At 39.9% G+C, this 20,190-nt stretch overlaps 1 protein-coding gene and 2 long non-coding RNA genes across 5 annotated transcripts; 2 read left to right on the top strand and 1 right to left on the bottom strand.

Annotated features, from left to right (window-relative positions):
• Positions 1 to 330: 330 nt before the first annotated feature.
• On the bottom strand, positions 331 to 13,164 carry mier2 (mesoderm induction early response 1, family member 2). 2 transcript variants are annotated; one of them, XM_071487705.1, is made up of 13 exons: positions 13,030 to 13,164; positions 11,613 to 11,781; positions 10,278 to 10,391; positions 9,946 to 10,057; positions 8,877 to 8,956; positions 8,255 to 8,324; positions 7,950 to 8,101; positions 7,572 to 7,653; positions 6,339 to 6,433; positions 6,116 to 6,246; positions 4,821 to 4,963; positions 3,948 to 4,044; positions 331 to 3,292 (listed from the first exon to the last, which is right to left on the bottom strand). In XM_071487705.1, exons 2-12 carry the CDS (start codon positions 11,637 to 11,639, stop codon positions 3,989 to 3,991), a joined length of 1,062 nt encoding a protein of 353 aa, XP_071343806.1. In that variant the 5' UTR covers positions 11,640 to 11,781; positions 13,030 to 13,164; the 3' UTR covers positions 331 to 3,292; positions 3,948 to 3,988. The 2 variants fall into 2 exon arrangements, with proteins under 2 accessions (XP_071343806.1, XP_071343807.1); XM_071487706.1 differs by lacking the exon at positions 13,030 to 13,164 and adding an exon at positions 12,422 to 13,010.
• Positions 11,796 to 19,688, top strand: LOC139627066 (uncharacterized). The gene is made up of 3 exons (XR_011692493.1): positions 11,796 to 12,150; positions 12,250 to 12,403; positions 19,558 to 19,688. It is a non-coding gene; the product is annotated as an uncharacterized lncRNA (long non-coding RNA).
• Positions 13,084 to 16,420, top strand: LOC139627064 (uncharacterized). 2 transcript variants are annotated; one of them, XR_011692492.1, is made up of 3 exons: positions 13,084 to 13,146; positions 13,696 to 13,784; positions 14,886 to 16,420. It is a non-coding gene; the product is annotated as an uncharacterized lncRNA (long non-coding RNA). The 2 variants fall into 2 exon arrangements; XR_011692491.1 differs by lacking the exon at positions 13,084 to 13,146 and having other exon boundaries at positions 13,165 to 13,784.
• Positions 19,689 to 20,190: the final 502 nt, after the last annotated feature.

Here is a 20,190-nt window from a genome sequence, read left to right as displayed (position 1 = left end):
GCTTGAAAACTGTAAAGTTTCCTTCTTCGCCGGGACAGTGGTGGTCAGCGCGGACTCCTGTCAGTAACACTGCGTAAGAAACACTGATGAAAAAGGAGTCAGAACAGCCAGTAGTAACTGTTCAACCTGTACAGTGTGAACCCTTCTTCGCAATCCGCCCACGTGTTCACTCGTCGTTTTGCCAGGCTGCTTCCGGCAGAGTGACAGGACAGCGCCATCCACTGTATTTTAGTGACATTACTGATGGCTGCCACAGGAGCAGTTTATGTATGGAGTTCCAAAACTGACAAGTTACTCATGGCGGAATAATTAATACAAAAACAATACTTCTTAATATTTCATCATTGTTCTTTTTAATTGCTTCTTTACAAAATAGAATAATTATAAACAAACACAACAGAAGCAGTGCAATATATAAATTGCTAAAAATAAAAGTAAAAATAAAGAATTAACGAAAGGCAGTGATTCTACTCTCCCTGCCTTCGTGGTCTTGTCCTGAACCCCCCTCATGTAAACAGTCAAAGACAAAACAAACTTTGATCTTAAACCGGCTTGGCTTAAAACAGGGATCACAGGAAGAGCTCGCACATTTATAGACAGAAATAAGGAATAAATAGACAGACAGATGAAAGGGGGATTAACCAGCAAAATCATTTCCTTCCCTGTAACCCTGTTTGCTTTACCTCTTTAGAGACAGGTTTGACTGAAATGTACTGACACGCAGAAGAAAACACCACATATATACATATATATATGTGAATTATTGCACAAATCAATACATGATTTTGTGAAATGTGTAAAATTGTTCTTAATAGGGAACATTTTAGAGCCCACCCCTTTCTGTGTTACATAATATTAACTTATCAAATAATGTAATAAGCTTTACAATTTGTCCATCTACATGTATTTGTCATATCTACACCACCATATCATGTCTACACAATTCTCAGTCTTTTACAGACTAAATGAGCCACTTTTTCTCAACTTTGATTCACTTGATGAACTGTTAAATAGCAGATTCTCCTCAGACATATGAAACTGAGTCTAAAATACTGAATTTTACCTGGACTAATTTGTGTTGACAGTACATACACAAACAGTACAGCACTGAGTTTACACTGGTTTCAGTGAGAGTATAAAGGTTTGTCACTCCCAAAACTCAAGCTAAAGCTTAATAACTCTAATTGATGGAACTGTGGGAATACAGGATCTGTTACACAGTGCTTACTAAGAGATTTGTACTGCAAACTAATAATCATTAGAAGTTTAAATGCATATACATGTGTGATATTTTTCAGTTCATTTCATCATGTCCAGTAGAGGTCTGAAGATGCTCAAGGAAACAATTCAGGGGAAAAAGAGAGATGTCTTATATTTGTTTAATCCACAACTCTGTCCTGCTCTGACTCTATAAATATTACTATTGTTCCTTGTTTACACATCTGCAGGGATTGAACATTACTTGGATGTTGCTTCTTTGTTGCTGGTGTTCAAAGAGCTCAAAGGTGGGGCCTTGCTATAAGGGGGCAAAGGATGACCTCCTGACCTCAACATTATAACAACAATATATACATTTTTATTTTTACCAACAAGGTGAGTCTTCATCCAAGAAAGGTCCAATAACAAAATGATTTTTCTAACAGTATGCACGTATGACACCTGTCCAGAATGACAGTGACTGATTCTCACTTCTCACTGAAGGGTCAGCCCCCGATCAACAGTCTTGCAGATCATCAGAACTGCAGAACCTGAGAAACTGTGTTTCTGTGTTCTTACCATGTGCATTTAACATTAACATATTTTATTCTAAGCCTATTCTGAAGGTCAGACAGGCTCTTCATGGTGCTGAACACTCAAATGACAGATGGTGATCAGAAACGATGACAAAGCACTTCACCTTTATAAATCTCTATATAAATCCTCAGGAAAGAACAAGGAGAACTTTGAGAAAAATAAAACCAAAAAGACAACAAATTGCAAAATTCTGCACCCCTTGTTGCTCCTACACTGCTCCATGTTTAAATAAACCTAAGATATGTTGTTTTCTTTCAGGTCTTCATATTCAAGCAAAATTCTTGAGAACGATCAACTCTTATGCCGAAGGTTTACAGACAGTGAAGGAAGAGAGTGAAGGAGGCTGGAAGAGAAGCAGAGATATGAGTAACCGAAAAGACAAAACAATCACAGGCTGAGTAGAGGAGGTTTGAAGTATTAAATTGACTATTGTATATTGTTTAAATGGAAACTTCGAGCAGCCATGTCACTGCGGTACTGTTCAGAGACATATCTCCAACAGCTGCAGCAGCCAAAGTGCTGAGCTATTAGCAGGACACAAAGAAACATTATTGGCTATCAAACTTCAAAAGTCAAACTTCTCCATCTTGATAAATGAGATAACAAAGCAACAGTTGTTCACATTGTCAATGACTAATCTGTTTTACAGAAACATGGACCACAGGGAACATGCTTCTGGTTTGTATGCAAGGTCACTGCAGCTCTCATCCCCTGCACTGTGCTTTCACAAGTATGTATTCACAATAGTCAGTCAATAATGTTGCTCTGGTGCAAGTTGTGGTAACAAATAGTCAATAAACACATTATCAACACCAGAAAGTAGTGATTAACACTTCCACAATGGACAGAAGGTTCAAGTGTCTGAGCGTAAAAAGAGGGTATAGACGGACAAGTAACCCTCGAGCACAGGTAGTAGGTCCATCCTCTTTCATAAAGTCAGGTAAATGCACTTTTTGTCCTGGTGTAAATACCAACACCGATCAATGATTTCAACAGAGGGCAAAACCACAAAGACTACCACATGGTTTTGATTTTCCTGCGTCCTTTCACTGTGTAAAAGAGCGAGAATGCTTGACAGGAGAGGGGTGCAGCAGGCTGCCAAATGGCTGGAAGTGTGATGGGAGGACAGCAGACGAAGGAGGTGGGGAAGATGGCATGCTAAATTCAACCTGCAGTCCATAAGGGGTGCCAGTCCCACTGCCAGGTGTGCCACAGTTAGGGTCGTCAGAAACAAACGGTACACCTTGCATGTGTAGCTGGAAGAAACAGGAGCCTGGGAGGCAGTGGTCGTCATGGCAGGACGGAGGGCTCCCGCACACCCACTGTGAGTTCAAGGCAGAGGGCTGGGACTGGAGCTGCACCGGAGCTGAGGGACAACAATGATCTGAACCAGGATCCCGCAGGTCATCCATGGGCGGCAGAGAGAAAGGACAACCAAACAGCTGCTGAGGACATCCGTCTCCACACAACTCTGACAGCCCCATCACCAGCTCACCATCTGAACAGATGTAGAGTTCATAGAGTCGTTAAGAAAACATCTGTTACTGCAGTTCCATATTCTATTACTGCTTCATTTTAAGCTCCAATACGTTCTTATGGTGGAGTATGGTGTGTGAACACAGAGTCTACCATTCCCTTCAGAAACTGTTCATTCTCTTGCATCATACAAAAAAAGACACACATTTTATCTAGATGTTTACTTGAAAGAAATGTTCTTCTGACTCTCATGATTTTAACTGTATACTCTGGCATTAGTGAGGAAGAAATGTATCACACATACAGTACATGATTAAAAGTGCCTCTTAAATTAACAGCTGTGAGATATTATAATTCTTGTATTTGCTTGAGGCCTTATGAGTTGCCCTTTCTTGCCGGCCACAAGTGAACCACTTGGAGCAATATGTATGTATTGCTATCAAAAAATACCAAGAGGGCAAGGGTAGAATTCATTCTTCAGTAACTTAATCTGACATTATCTATAAATAAATGTGGCAGTTACTGAATAGCCAGAGGATGGTTCATGGCTGTTTCCAATTACCCTAGTTATTTTGACTCCAATTAGAATTTTATTGTATAATACAAGTAAATTAAGGGCATTTAATCCCAATTACAACATTATTTCTTGTCTCTCTCAAGCAGCCTGTTTTCTTTACCTGCAGGCCCTGCCTGCTTTCTGTGGCCTGTGTGGATGATTTCATGGCTTTAAGAGAAAGCGGGGAGTTCGTCTGCGCCGGGGACGGCCCTCCTCCTCTGGAACGCCATGTCAACATGCACAGCATGCCCAACACGTACACACACGCACGCACACAAACACACACAGACACAGACATGCATGCATGCACAACACAACAACACAAGACACACAGGAAGAAAGAAAAACAATAACGGGGTAATGGGGAAACAAAGAAAGGGAGACATAAAATGATTGATAACACAAAATAATAATATGTGATGTCAAAATAAAAGGCAAACCATGCCATCAAAATAAGAAATTCAAGGGACAAAAAAATAGAACTACAGATATAACATGATGGGTATCAGGAAATTATGTGACTTGGAAAATGTATCTGACATGTGACAGTTTATATACAGACAAATGGGCGAAGATACACAACCTTCTGATTTCAGAATTGTTGGAAACAAAACCCAATCCCTCAGACACACTGTGCCTTTATTGTATGTTGTATTTGCCAAATGGTAGAACTTAGTGCTCCGTGACCAGCTTCCACTTCAGATGAAACTGATGAAATAAGTGGAGCTTTTTTTTTTTCCTTTTACTGTAGATGTAGATTCTTTTCCAAGCAGCTCTGTCTTTGCTGTGAACATGAGGTCATCGGACTAATATGTTAGGGCATTGTGGCTGAAACCCTTGTTCCACTATTAGTTGCATATTATGTTGGTCATCTTAAAGAGAGCAAATTTACTTTACTGTGGCATCAAGTCAATTTAATGCCGAGCAGAGTGAAGACTGTTTCCAGGTTATGACCATCACATCAGGGGATTGTTAGAGACTACCCCTAAATTACCTCGTTTGTCCAGGTCCAATTTTGACTGGGGAGGTAATGGGGACTCCAGCTGCCCGGGGCCGACAGAGCTGTGAGACAACAAGCCTGAGGCACTGTTGATTCCTTCCAACTCTCCAACCTCCCCATCCTGGTCTCCATCCTCCCTGAAACAGACAACACACCCGCTGTCAGCACAGGAAAGCATGCATCAACAGTTAGAATCTGCAGTGGTTGAGTAATCAACAGAGAGTGTCATATCAAGAACATTTATATTAACATTGAAAACAACTGCAGAACGAGTTATCATTATTAGCTTCACAATTCCAAGAAACAAGAACTGTGAGTCTTCCCTCTGCACCTAATCTCTCTATATCAGTTTGAAAGTATGAACTAAATCCACCTCCATCCTTCCCAATACAATGAAAGTGAATAACAAATTGTTTTGATGCTTAAATAATTTTTAAAAAATTACATTTTAAAATAAATCAACATAATATTTCTTTCCAAAAGCAGTGGCCCTGCTCCTCCGGATAAGCTACAGACCACCTAGTTCACACGGGGACTATTTCTTCAGCAAAAGTGGCTGCACAATGTTATTTTGTAATTTGGGTGAACCGACCCATTAAGGTCAGCACTTACCAAAGTGTGAGTGTGAATTCCATTTAAGAGGCATTACTTCTTTGTTCCCTACAACAGTTGCTTATGGAAAGTAAACTAGGGGATTTTTAATGACAATATACCCAGTGGATTACTGTTAGGATAGCTTTTGTTGTGTCAAACTTCAACAAATGAATAAAAAAATATATTAAAAAAGCCCTAGTGAAACAGGTTCTCAGAATAGGGCTGTTTATACTTAAGATTTAATGGGAAGTTCAAACAAGCACATGCCGGAAATACTCCCTACAGATGCAAACAGAATACAAGCATATTCCGAGTCCTGAGAAATAGAGTGGAAGTTATAGCTCTAATAAGTTTTAGATTACTTATAGACTAAAAGTAGCCTCTTTTTTTCAGTGATCTTATATTCTAACATCAGGACTGCAGCATATGGAACGGCAGAAATTACATTAGCGTGAGATTTTCTTTGGGAACAATACATGAAAAATATTCTCTATCTGGCAAGCAAAATTACCCTCTTCACACTCCATCAGGAGTCACACTGCCAGGGATTTAACATGGAGCATGGCATGACATGGGGTTGACTGTTGCAAGTCAGAGCCTGTTTGCAGATGTTTTACATATTTCATGCATATTAAACAAATCAACCTTGACTAGAGTGCGACTCTGTTCACTAGTGTCCCCACAGCACTACTCACATGTTCCCTGATTGCAGGCTGTATTTCTTGCGGCTGAGCCTGGTGGCTTGTTGGGTAAAGTACTCGTGACGTTCAGACTTCTTCCACATGTAGTAATACTCCACACATTCGCCCACAGAGCGAGTTCGTACCTGAGGAACAGAATGTTATTTCATCAGATATTCAAATGGGTACATCAGGTAAATCATCAGTCAGGTATGGACAACATCTCATCTCCACTCACCTTATTAGCCTGAATGAGGTGGAAGTTTTTCCCATAAACTCGATAGCCGTGCTCAAAGTTCCTACACTCCTCCTCACTCCAGGCACACAGCTCATCTAAAGAGAGCAGAGACCACCAGCAGGATTATAGTGCGACATGTAGATCTACATTTTTTTTTTTTTTTTTTTTTTTTAATGAATGCCATCAGGGCTTTGTGCTGCAGGTGATCAAAAGCTGCAGCTGTGAAACTGCCACTCAGTGTCAGGCTTTGAACCATATATATATTTTTTTCTTTGATTGAGCCAACAGAAAAACCACATCTCACACAGAAAGGATGTAAAAGAAGGTAGGAGTATGGCCAGGGCTGTCTGGCCCGGCAGTGGGCAGTACTTCTTTTCTCCACTCCAACACAAACTACAGTGATGGTCTTGGACTTAAACTGGAGCCTCGCTGCTGAGTAAGACATCATGAGGTCACATCAGTGAACTTTTCTTGTTCTGTAGTGCTGACATCAGCAGGTGATATTGCACTGAGAGGGTATCAGATATAGTTTTCAGTATCCTCTTCTGAAAAATGGCTTTGCAGGGATGAATGCATGTACTTCTCTGTATATCATGCAGTGTTCACTGACTTCCCCTTGAGAGACACCTGCTCGCTGAGCAACTACAGTCCCCTCTTCTAAACTAGTTTCTAAACTATTGTCTGAGCTCCATCTGCACAAATCCAAGTTTGTGATTTTGTATGATTCATTTCAGTGCCTTTGTTAGTAACGTTTGCAGAAAACCACATCCTTCACATCAGCAGCATCAACAAACATGGCATTTGTTCTCAGTAAACAGTCTCCACAGATGGACAAAGAAGATGACAGAAACAGAGGAAGATTTCTGTCTCTGAATTTGTCAATAAGCTGCACAGGTGGGGTATTGTTTCAGAGAGAGAGGAACAATTCCTTTGCTATCATTTATGGCCTTGTACACTACAAAACTCGGTTGGCAACTTTACAGTAAGAGAACTTAGCATTCGAAGGCTCAGATGCTGCTTTGTAACACAGTGACTCTGCTGAGCACACCAGATTTGTGGATTCCATGTAAAGAAATCATGAGCTTGGCCTAACTTTTTTGCCATCTGTCAGCAGCTTATGTTTTCAGGCATTAAATACACTCTGGTCTTTCTTCACTACCAACCACCACCCAAATTGTACACCCCCTGACAAACAGAATGTTCGAAAAAGTAGGACAACAGAAAGGTTCTTACCAGTGAACACCTTTACGTTGAAGCGCAGTCGTCTTAGTGCCTCTTCTGCATTGAAGTTGCATTTTATTAGTTCGTACAGTGCCTAAGAGTCAAAAGAAAAAAAGAGTTATTTTGGTCCACGTCTTATTATGTAACTGGTTAACTTCCAAAGCCACTCTTGATTTAAGCAGCGTATTCAATTATTGCACAGTTCGGAAGACATAAAACCTTCGCCGGCTCTGTTGGTTGCCTGTGCTGCGTTGCTCAAAGTCACTTAAGTAGTGTAAAAAGGATGTGGCACTGTACATGTAACGACGGTCAGCAGCACAGCTGAAATACATAGTTAACACTTAACATAGTTGACAGTGTTATCTGGGACGCAATGTCAAGTTACCGTACCTGCTCATTGTCTCGGACAGTGTTCCGCTGCATCAGTGTGCATGCTGCCCCATCCTGGCCACGTGGTCTCTGTGTATTCAGCAAGAATTCCTCCACTTTCTCCACCGGCAGGACACCTGGCCTCCACAGCAACTGGTCCTCACTGCTGTAGGCTAGAGAAAAAGACACAAGCAGGGAATAGAGATGCAGTGGATAGGGCAGAGGAAGATTTAATGGGATTTGCCAAAGTCAGAATATTTCAAATTCTGCACAAGTGGGCTTGAATCACAGGAAATTACTTAATTTAAGGTGCTAAGTTTCTTTACCTCTCTCCTGGTGGGTATACGGACTGAGTGGAGGGATTTTTGCCTGGTACATAGAGCCAACCATGATCTCCTGAGAAGGACATCAAAGAGAGTCAGTTCTCAAAAGTGTCATATAAGCTATTAACAGCTGAAATGTGTGCTGTGTGGTTGGGTTATTCTCACTGGTGTTTTCTCTGGCTTGCGTCAGTGAAATATTTCTAAGTGCTGCACCAGTGGCTTGCATGTGGCTTTTATGATTCTGTCTAAATCAGATACTATGCCCTGGGGGTTAGTTTGGGTTTAGGTTCAGTTGCCCCACAGAGTCATCCCAGGAATTACATTCATGTTAGATAATCCTGCAGTGTATGATTTATCTAAGTATATGGTTTATATGGGTATGGCAGTGAAAAAAAGGAATTGTTTGTACAGCTTTGGACGTTGTCAAGACGGATCAAGTATTCATAAATATCTTTTATTATTGCCTAATCGTTTTGATATTTGGTTTTGTGTTTTTCTCTCTCACGAAGAGATGCAAACTGCAACATGATGTATGGTAGGTTTAATATCTCTTTGACTTAAACTGACATAGAGTCAGAGTAAACTGAGTCACCATGAGATGTGTGTTATTGCCCTCAGTGGCTACCTTGTGCTCTTCATTGGAGGGAATAGAGGCGTTGTCAGAGTCCTCATCTGATGAGCTGACTAATGTGTCTTTGTCTCCTCCTTAAAGAAACACAACACCAGAAAGGAGGACCAGGTGATCATTCCAAAGACCGTACAAGGGCTACATGTTGAGATTTAAGTCAAAGGCTTGATGCCATGTTAAAGCCACATATTTCCGCTGACAAATCACAATAACATTTCTGAAACTCCAGATTTAATTTACTCTTCTGTTTATTATTAAAACCATTATTAACAAGGTAAATCATACTGAGATAAAATTCTCTTTCTCAAGTGAAACCAAGATGTGACGGCTGTAGGTAGCACTGAAAGTTATAGAGAGACATGGATATGAAAATAAAAATACAATACAACTCAGTATAAAATGCAATTCAGGATAAATCAGCGGACAGAAAAGAGAACAAAAGAAGAACAAGGACCTCCTCTCTTTACGTTTTAGAGAAACTGTGTTCTTAGTCAATCTCTCTTGGATAAATAAAGGACAAAGGATAAAGCAGCGTGCCCGCCATATATTTAGTTTTCAGGCCATTCTGTGGACTCAGCACCAATACTGTCATTCATTTCAAATACAATCACTACTAGGGGAAGGCTGTTTGAACATACTGAAACTCCTTCAGTTCAGAAATGTTTCAGTGCCTTTGACATCATTCAGTCTTATGGACAGGAGACACATTAAGCAGTAAATACCATCATACCGGGAATGTCTCATATCATGGAATTATACATAAACGAATCAAAGGTTTCAGGAAACACCCTGACATAATAAACCACGGTAAGTCGTGTTACTGAAATGCAGCACAGCTTTGAATCTGCAGCCTCAGCAAAGCAATGATGTAAAACTGAACTAAGAAAGTATTCCACCACAAACAGAGGTTCGAGGAATGTCCCTTCTTTCATCACAACTCTGCAAAGTTTCCTCAGAAAAAGCCCCTGAGTGTGCAATCTGTTCCATTTGAACCAAACTTTGCCTTTGCCGGGAGAACTGAGATGTTGTCTAGTCATGTGTGATTGTACATCTTTGTGTGCGTTACCTTGGAGACGGCGGAGCAGATCTGAGGTGTTTGAGGTGACTGAGGGGGTGAGATCATCAGCTGATGATTCTTCTTCCTCCTCCCCAGGAAAGAGATCCTCAGTTATCTGATCCTGAACAGAACAACAGAAGCACAATAGAACCACACAGAATAGCAGAGCACAGCAATTATTAATCCAAGTATACACCTTTGACTGAGCACAAACACTTTAATCAGCTGTACTTTTTTTAACTGTCAGATGATCACCAGTCAGAACACTTGCACATAAAATAATATTAAATAAAAAATGAGGCCTCACATGTGTGCTGGTATGTCTATGAGTTGTGTCTCACCTTGTCCAGTGTCATGCCTGGGAGGCTGGCAGCCATGTGACAGGTCTCCTTCTCTGGATCTGACACTGTGTAGCCATACAGAGCCAGCAGCTCCTCCAAAGGAAGCTCACTGGCCTGCAAGCAGGGGAAGACAGCGACAGGTGCAGACAGATGATTTGGGAGAAAGAAGGAAAGAAGCCGCAGAAAAATGTGAATTACTCCCACATTTCTTGACCTCTAGATATCTGTCAGTTCAGTGATGTCGGGGGCACTCTTGGCATGTTTTCCTCCTCTGCCCAAATAACTCCATAACTCTCTGGAGCTCAGTTTACAGAGTGACTATCAAGAACAGGTCTTTTTACATCAATCACTGCTCCAGATTTGAGGGCAATTAACTCCAAAGTTGCGCAGATACCTTAGTGAACCCTTTTGCTAGAAAAGGCACCAGGTTGAAGCCCATGTGAAAATTAACAGCTAAGTGTTTTTTTCCTGAAATCAGTTTTCAGAGGATGTTCGTTTTTATCCATGGAACTTGGGAACGGTCTCAGCTGCTTTGAATGTGACTCTGAATTTGTTATCTGGAGCTGCTAACAATTCAATGGAGATTGTACCAGCATCTGGGAATAATTCTATTTAAATTCTATATATAGTGCAAGTGATGATAGTAAAAATAAAAGTGATTACAGTAACCAGTGCTGCAGAAGCTGAGAGCAGAGAATTACGATGACACGATGAGGATGTGAAGCTGATTTTGTGCATGCAAATGCAACTATGGGCTCTGACACTGGTGAGCTTTCTCACCATTGCAGACTAGATGTACTTTGAAGTAGTTAGGGGATAGGGGATAAATGAATATGGTGTAGAAGACGTGTGAAAACAGCCACTTTTATCTGTTTGGAGTAGATCACCTGTTTGTACCTAAATAATGTTTCTGCATTCAGTTACATAAGCTGAGCAATAATTTTGGACCTCAGAGCGTCTCATTAAAAACTGCTGTTTATACACAATTTTTACAAATACCATATAAATAATTTGCAAACCTAGTCTTAGACAATTTAAGAGAAACTCCCACAGCACTATAATCAATTATTAAGTTAATTAGTTCCATCATGTAAATCAAAGTAGAAATGCCCAGTAGTACTGGATGAATTAATTAGTTACAGTTGCAACATAAGTGCTATATTAGTTTTAAAACAAATAATACCCAACAAGGTTTTTACTGTTTTGACAATGGGTATGTTATTGATTCAACTATTAAGATCACATAATCATAAAAAAATATTTTGAGAAAGAAAGAAACTGTGGGTTTTAAATAGCAACTGACTCTGACATACACGTGGCTCAACTTGACCTTACAGTGTGGGATTGCGCTGCCATCTTCATGGGGCGAGGAGAGTTCTCCTCCAACTCCTCTAAGGCCTATTAAGACTTCTGCTTCTCCTGCTGAGGGCCTTCATCGCTGTACCTCATCCACGCTCCGCTAGGCCACAACCTCTACTCTTATCTTCAGAGCCTTTTCACCCACCTACAGACAAACACACAAACACAAACACAGTGCTATTTGTATGAGCACTCAAAGCTATACAGTGCATTACAATAGGGCAGTGCATCGCTCTGTGCGTTTGTGTGTGCGCATGTACACACACATGCACACACAAACAACATGGGATCAGATAGTAGCTGATCCTGGTTCATCCCATTACAGATTAGCTGACTCCTGACTTTTAAACCGCCCTTTTTTAACTTCAGAGACCCGCTGTTGGGACCCAGGTGTCCCTGAAAGGATCAAATGAGGGCTACAGTTTGTAGCAGTTGCAACATCAAGATAACTTAAGATTTTCTACATATCAGATGGTTCCTTACACAGGTCTAATGTTTGGTTTTGCTGTGACATGTATGTATTCCTCTTAAAATGATAACAAAGAGTCTTTTTTTATATATATATGAAGTGACAGCATATCTTTCGATTGTATCAACACGTTTTCCTATCCAGGCTTTAGGCTAAAAGAGCTCAGACCCGCCAGTACGTGTGACTTTAATGAAGACATGCAGCCTGAGGCCACAAAAGACTTTAATACAGAAGTGAAAAACTTGGAGTGCTACAGAGAGGCCATGTGATGATCCCAACAATCCCGCCCTGGATCTCAGTAAGTGCCAACACTGACAGTGTTAGATTACACTTCTGTCAACACCGTTTCTGGACGAAGAAGTTGTAAAAGTCCGGTTAACATCTCCATATTCTGGTGCCTCTCCCTAGCCGTCCGGCGCACAGTCTGTTTGTCCAGGGGCGCTTTCCTGTGACTTGGTGCTGAACGTCTCTTCCTCTCTCCGGCTCGCTACGAGTGGTACAAGGAAATAACTAGTTCTCAATATTTCCGAAAGAGACGGCCGGAGTTTACCGCCGCCGATTCATGACATCTCTCCCAACTTTTTCACTCAATCCACTATGTCGGCGGGGCGCACCTGAAATAGTTCAGCACCACCGCGTTAGACCCCGCCGGGCTCCCTATTGTTTTCTACGGCTTTACTATCAGGGCAGAGGGAATGGCTCTTTAAAGCCAAGACCGCGGAGAGAGGCGATACGCTGGAGAGGTTCTCCATTTCTTCCTCCGCTTCCCGGCTTAAATGGCCCCGTAGCTCTCTTACACCCAGCCCTCACTGGCCGGTGAAACCGTCGGTAGCCATGTGTACCGTGCGGAGTGACACAAGTCTTAGATACGGTCCAGTTTCTCTAACATTTGCTTCATTGCATTCCTCGTTTTCGCTCACTTACCTCCGCCATTCCGTTTCTGCGCAAGCTGCCTATTGCCCGGATGTTGTAGGTCTACTCTTCTGCACGGCTCCGTTTATTGCCTCAACGATTCAGCAACAGCGACTGGGCTGCAGTTAGGTGCACAGTTATATTGACTATTTTCAAGTAATTTTGCTATTTTTGTCTCGCTTCACAGCTGTCGTGTGAGAATAGCTTCTTAGTTGGAAATAACAGTTTTACGGCTCCCTTCCACTTTCGGTATCATTTGTAAAATCATGCTCTTATCGCAATAAATATATATAGGCTAGATTTATATAAATGTATGAAAACGTCGACAAAAAACGAAAACTCAAATTTAAATTTATTGAAAATGCTATCTATCTTTATGTGTGTTAGAAATATTGACCTCTGACCCCCGTGTTGTTCCCTTTGTCATGTTTAAGCAACAGGTTGACACTGAAAACAGCACTGAAATTATATGTAGGCTTATATCTCTCAACCAATAACATGTCTATAGCTACATATGTTGAAGCATGTGATGAATGTGTGAATGAGGGAGGGGACAGGACATGGCCCCAGCAGATAAAGACATAGGACTCTGTCCTCAACTGCTTACAGCTCTCAAGAGATAGGAGAGGCAGAGTTCATATATATATGTTGACTACATGTGACATTTTTCAACCACAGCAAACAAAACAGATCGATAGAATGAAGTGATGATGACTTAGTTAATCTGTCCCAAGTCTTGATGTCAATCACTGAAGAGCTGCCTTCAGGTGTGTAAAAAAAAAATTAAAAAATAAAAAATAAGGCAAAAATTAGAAAAAAGTACAAATAATTCTAGTTTAAAACAGGTAACTGTAACAGATTGTTTGATAAATACCTAATATAGATAATATAAATAATAAATGATAATATCTATGATAACATTTGTTAGTGGTGACCCGTTGTAATTTTTTGTTACTGAATGATAAACTGAAACTTCATCTCTGGATTTTCTTCTGACTTACGACTTGCCAAAGTTAATTGATATGTGTAAAAGATTTACTTATTGGTATAATAAGGAAAGATGTACAGAAGCCGTGATAAGGCACCACGCTGGTCTCATCGGCTCATGTATCTGGATCTTATTTTAAAGATACAGTAGTTTTGACTCCTATATAGATCATAGCCACGTGTGTGAACAATCCTCTTAACTAGAGGCCAGAAGTGTTGAAATATTCATGTAAAAACACTTCCACTTGACTAGAGCTTATTCAATTCAAGGTTTTTGTTTGGACATTTAAATATAGTTAAAAAATTGCCCAACCTTAACCCCACTGCTGGGTAACTACGCTGGGTGCTGGATTTTACCATTCAGCCCAGAGCAGAGTGTTGGGTTGTTCATTTGAACCTACCTCATGAGTGAAATTAATTCCATTGCCGAGTTGCATATGCTAGGTTATTTTTCAAAAATACTCTGCTAAAAATGCTATGATATTTTGTTTAACATGGTTTTTCTCCATAAAAGTGAAAAAAAAAAAAAAAAAAAAAACTTGGGCTGAAAGCATAAAAACGCCTACGATCAACACTTACTTCCTCAAAAAAATCAGGATCAGGCCTCATGCCCCGTCCACCGCCGCTGCTTGTGCAAGGTTGACAGGTGAGACAGCAGTGCCATCAATATGAATTAGTTGAGCTGAGCTACATGTTTAACCCTCAGTCAGACCTAGACTCTGGAGTTTTTGAGGAGTTTATTGTGTACCAAAACTAGTATCAGAACAGTAAGCATAGTTAATTGGTTATATTGTTTGTTAGCTTGTAACTGGCAGTAGCTGACAAAGTGTTAGTGGTTGTGCTAATGCAAACTCTTGCTGTCTCTACTGACATGGTTTCAGTGACCAGTGAAGGAGTAGCACGCATCAAGATGATTAGCAGAGGAAACATCAGAGAGACTCAGCTACATGTTTGCCCACCAGGAAAACTGCCAGTACTCCCAATGGCCAGTCCACCTTTGATGTCACTACGCTGCTGCACTGGATGTACTTATTTTTTGGACAGCGTGTCATTTTATCTATGCAATTACTAACACCTGCAGACTGACAGCTGACCCAGTTGGTGCTGTCATCACCAGAAACTAAGATTGCTTCAGATGACAGTCAGAGAAAAGGATGTTGCATTTTTCTTTTGTAAGAGGGACTGAGACATGAGGACAGGATGCAAGTTAAGGAAATGGGGAGACATTTTATGGTAATGAGAAACACCCCTAGTTATAAGATAAGATGCTTTGTGAACGCTTAATAATAGTTAGATGACAATGTCCAGTACACTGGTAAAGAAGATGCTAACACTTACACTTGAGTGTATTACACTCACTGTAAATCGTGATTATATTTCATTCATTTAAAAGCTATCTCAATAAGCGTATTCACACATCTACGTATCTGATGCAGGTGCGCTGGATAATGTCGTCTTGAAAGAAAGGGGTTATCCATCTGATTGTGTGGAGCCATACAATAGGGCTTTACATAAATCTAGAAATTAATTGTTAAAAAGTATACATCTACAGAAAAAGAAACACCCCATCATATTTAACACAATCTACCCCCCTAACTGTCACAGATTGGGCTCAATCATGAAAAAAACATTGGCGCACACTATGATCTGATCCAGAAACATTCATAGATCTAAAAGAACCACCACTAATAGTCTACCAAAGACGGTGTAATCTCAAAGACATCCTGGTACATGCTGATACAAAATCAGTGGGAAAATTTTTATTTATTTTTATTCATCCTCACACTAGGAAAAAGTACTTTATCAAAGATGTCATTACATGTTCTACTTTGTATTTAATCTACATGATAAAATGTCCTTGTGGGTTATCCTATGTTGGATAGAGATTACCCAATCACAGCACATTTTAATGATTTTGTACATGGCATCTCATAATTTAGGTTCCAGGGTATTGAAAAGGTGACTTTACCTGAGAGAGGTTGTAACATTGATGAAAGTCTCAATAGAAGCAATACACTGGATATTCTATTTGCAAACATTATCTCCTAAAAGACTGAACGATGGCATGTTATGCTCTAAGAACTATATCTGGTACACAGAGGATATCAATAGATCATATGATTGCATACTTTGAATGACTTATGAAAGCTGCAAAGCCGATGTTTTCGTTCAATAAACGCTGTAATTCTTGTACATAATCTTGTAAACAGAAGTGACTATATATTTGAATGTCTCACTTGTTTTTGGTATATTTAAATGCATACAGACTGAGTGTACAGAAATCACTGTGAATAATTGAAAGACAATTCCACAGGAGATTAATTTTCACACACACAAAATGACTAATGACTAATAAATTGTCATTCATTTAAAAGCTGGAATATTGTTCTTTGATTAAAAACAAATGAATAAAAGATCAGTTCAAAACTTATTTAAAATTATTTGGCTTAATAATCCTCCATTGTATCATCCATGAATATATTATGTTTCCCGCTCACTTTTACTCTGATGTCTGATCAACAAAACTAGGTCAAAACCATAGGTCAAAACCTAGTATATGACTGGACCACCTAAGGTCAAATCCTGATTTTATGCCTGCAATGTCGTCTGACAAACTCACCAAACACATAAAAGAAAGACAAAGACTGAGCTGTGATTTCAGCTGTATTTACTTATAAAGTGATCACTCACAGAGAAAGGAGAGATGGACTATCTTTCTTTGTTTAAGGCTTTTGCCTTTATTGCAGTCATAATAAGAGAGACTGGAAAATTGGAGAGAGAGAAAGAGGATGTAAACGGACTGCTGATATAGTCTAGTCTTATCGTTCACTCAAAGCGCTTTATAATGTGAGCCACATTCACCCATTCACACACACAGCGTTTACATCTACACATAAAGCGCATCTATCACTCACACACACTCATACACTGATGGAACAGCAACAGAAACAACATCAGAGGCAATTTGGGGTTCAGTATCTTGCCCAAGAACCGCCAACCTTCTGTTTAGTGGACAACCCGTTCTACCTCCCAAGCCACAGTCGCCCTTAATGTAGCAAAGTGCTACAGATTGGACTTGAACCTGGTCAAAGGTCAGGTCAAAGACCAAGCCCAAATGCCATGCATCCTACCAGGTGAACTACCACAGTAAATGCCCACCAACAGGCTATCTTTCTTATTTCTTACAGCTTCGAATGAACCCCTCAAAACCCTTTTGACCAAGCATGAGCAACCGAACAGTGTGTTCACAGTACCCCAACCAAGCCAGAATTATGAATCAGCATAATTAACTCAACAGCATGTTTACAGAAAAAAACCCAGCACTTTTTTTAATGTAAAAAAATAGCCTTACACTAAATAGATTCTGATGCATAAACTGATGAAAGATTTCTGAATTTTACATATCATTTTTAAGACACCCACCCATTTAGCATTTAGAGGATGTTTGCTTTTTGTTACATCAATGTCTAGTCACTTGACTATCGTTTAGAATTAATGATGCACAATGAAAAGTAAACACTTTAAAGTATTAGTTAGTATTAGTACTCTAATTAGGCCCCTTGTAACTGACTGATAACCAACTTTCCATCTGTCAGTCTCGCTTGAGTGAACCAACTAACATGTGTCAAAGGTATCACAGGGGGAAAAAAAACATCAGGCCAAACCACACAGAGAAAATGGAACAAAAACACTTGTGTGTAGGGAAAGTGTGACTCCATGTTCTGGCTCTTCTATTTTCAGTGTCAGATTTGGCCTCATTTTAACATACGAAAATGATATATGACTAAATCATAAGACAACCACCTGAATAAGCTCCAACTCACAGTTGGCGTATGAAGAGCACTCAGATCGGCTTTAGGTCAATTTAGTAGAGAATGAGATTTTTTAATTTCTTGAATTGAGGTTGAACTTTTTGTATGTAGGTGCAATACCCAAAACGCCCAGCTATATACTTTGTTATATACTTCAGATTTGAGCACAAAGGATGAACTGCATATAATACACAGGACAATATGTAGATGTAAGGCTTCTGAAAATCAAAAGCAGTTGTCATAGTGTCTGGCTGACAAGATAACAAAAAGATCTGAGACACACATAGATTTTTTTTTTTAATTGGTCTACAAGTCTAATATGTTGTCTTTCATATGGCTGTTGTATCAGACATCAGATTATTTCATTATTCCTGTTTATATTGAGAGTTAGTGAGAGGTTTGGTCGTAAACCAAGCTGGATTTGGACAATATATAAAGTGTTCATCAACAGACTGCTCCTCCTTCACCAGGAAACCTTTCCCCTCCTAAACTGCCCCTGAAGAAAGGGTTTTTATAAGGATACAGTGAGGAGGACACTTCATTGTGTCCACTATTTCTTCAGCGGTCTTTAAGTCTCTGCATTTTATGTGTTAAAGAAAAGCTGCTCACAAAAAGAGCAACTCAATGTTTTTGTTAAGCCTGTTAGCGGTGTTCACTCTGTGTTTTGATCTTTTCAAGAGGAGAAGAAAGGCAAATGTATAAAACTTTAAATTTCAACCCACATATTGTAGTAAAATTTATTTTACCTATGCAGTGGCAATAAAATTCTCACTGGTACCTAAATGACAAGAGGCCGGGAAAGAAGTCAAGACAAATTTCAGCTCATGTGGTGGGTAAAAATAAATTTTTCTAATAGCCAGAGCAATAAGAGAAACCTTTGAAATAGCTATGGTAACATTTAATTAGGGTGTGCTTACAAAAAAATACACACAAGAACTATATAAAAGCAATAGTCTCTCTAATAATATGGGATAAGGTTCAAAACCCCTGGATCCCACATTTCCGATAATGCAACTCAGTAGCATGTTTTTGTGGGACCCTCTCTGCCTGGTAAATGCCCAAGATTCTGTAACTCCATGACTGTAATGGACCCTGATCACCATGACATTAATGCAATTATCAGAGACACAGAAGACATTATATATATCTCTTTTCACGGGTGACTAGTGTTTCTCCTGGCCTGTAAACTGAGTTTGGTGTGTGCTCCTTTAAGTATCAAAGTTAAATTCTGACCCTGAAAATAGCTATTTTACACTTCCTCATCACAACACTGACGGGGGGGATCTGAAGGTGCTATGGATGCCAACAACATGACACATGGCCACTGATCCATCTCCATGACAGCTAAGAAGACGCCAGCTGTTGATGAAGACAATATTATATGCTTTAAAGCTCAGGAAAAAAGCAAATAAATGGACCTTGAGTGGGAATTGTTAAACTATTACTTTCAATATCAAGAAAAAATCTCATTTTCAAAAATTAAGCTTTGGTTAAAAAAAACATACTGTGTACAGTGTGTGTGTGTGTGTGTGTGTGTGTGTTCTCGAAGTTGGACATTGTTATTACAAAACAAGGAATCCCAGAAAAAGAGGGTATCTTGGAATCTATGAAATAGTTATGGCGTATTGTTGAGAAATGAGGAACTTCCTAAAGCTATTAGGGTACCAGAGAAATAAATCATTATAGTGCATGCAATGATCTCTCAGTAGTCCAAACAATTGTTCACCTCCTGTTATTGCAGTTGAATGGGAGTGCAGTGAAGACTTCAGTCCACAGGGTGCAGTATAAACATGTTCTGGATGTGGTAATAATGGAGAAGACATGTGGAGCTGGTTTCTGGACCATCGGCCATAACGTGTTGTGGCACTACCTGTATTCCCAGTGATGAAAGGCAGATGTGAAGCAGAGATTATGTTTGCTGGCTGCCACAAGTTTTCTTTTTAGTTTTAATGTTTTGATGCCTCATCTTTTTTTTCCCCCCCTCTCACATTCTGTCTCTTTGTGGCATGTTTCTGGTAAAATGTACTGTATGCAGTTACTGCAAAGTGCTATGTGAAAACTAATAAATAACACAAAACACTATGGTTGTCGTCATTATTCAGCCTGTGGTGTATGACCTAGACCCGGTGATAGTTACATTCCAGTGCCTCAAGGACTTTTTTCTCAAAAGAGAGCAGACTCAAGGGAATGCAAATACACAGAGGACAATACCAACTATTGTCCTATAAAAAACTTTGAGGTGTTCATTTGAGTGCAGAGGTTCATCCTGTTCTCTTACCCTTTAAAAAGCATTCTTCTCAGCTGCTCTTCATTCTGTTATCATTTCTCTGCCTGAAAAGAGGATGGATCCGAGGGCTGTGGCAGATCCAAGAGC

Source organism: Trachinotus anak, unplaced genomic scaffold, assembly GCF_046630095.1.
Source record: "Trachinotus anak isolate AG129_WGS33_773 ecotype Australia unplaced genomic scaffold, CSIRO_AGI_Tana_v1 ptg000010l, whole genome shotgun sequence".
Classification (NCBI taxonomy): Eukaryota; Metazoa; Chordata; class Actinopteri; order Carangiformes; family Carangidae; genus Trachinotus; species Trachinotus anak.
This window is presented reverse-complemented; position numbering and strand designations above follow the sequence as displayed.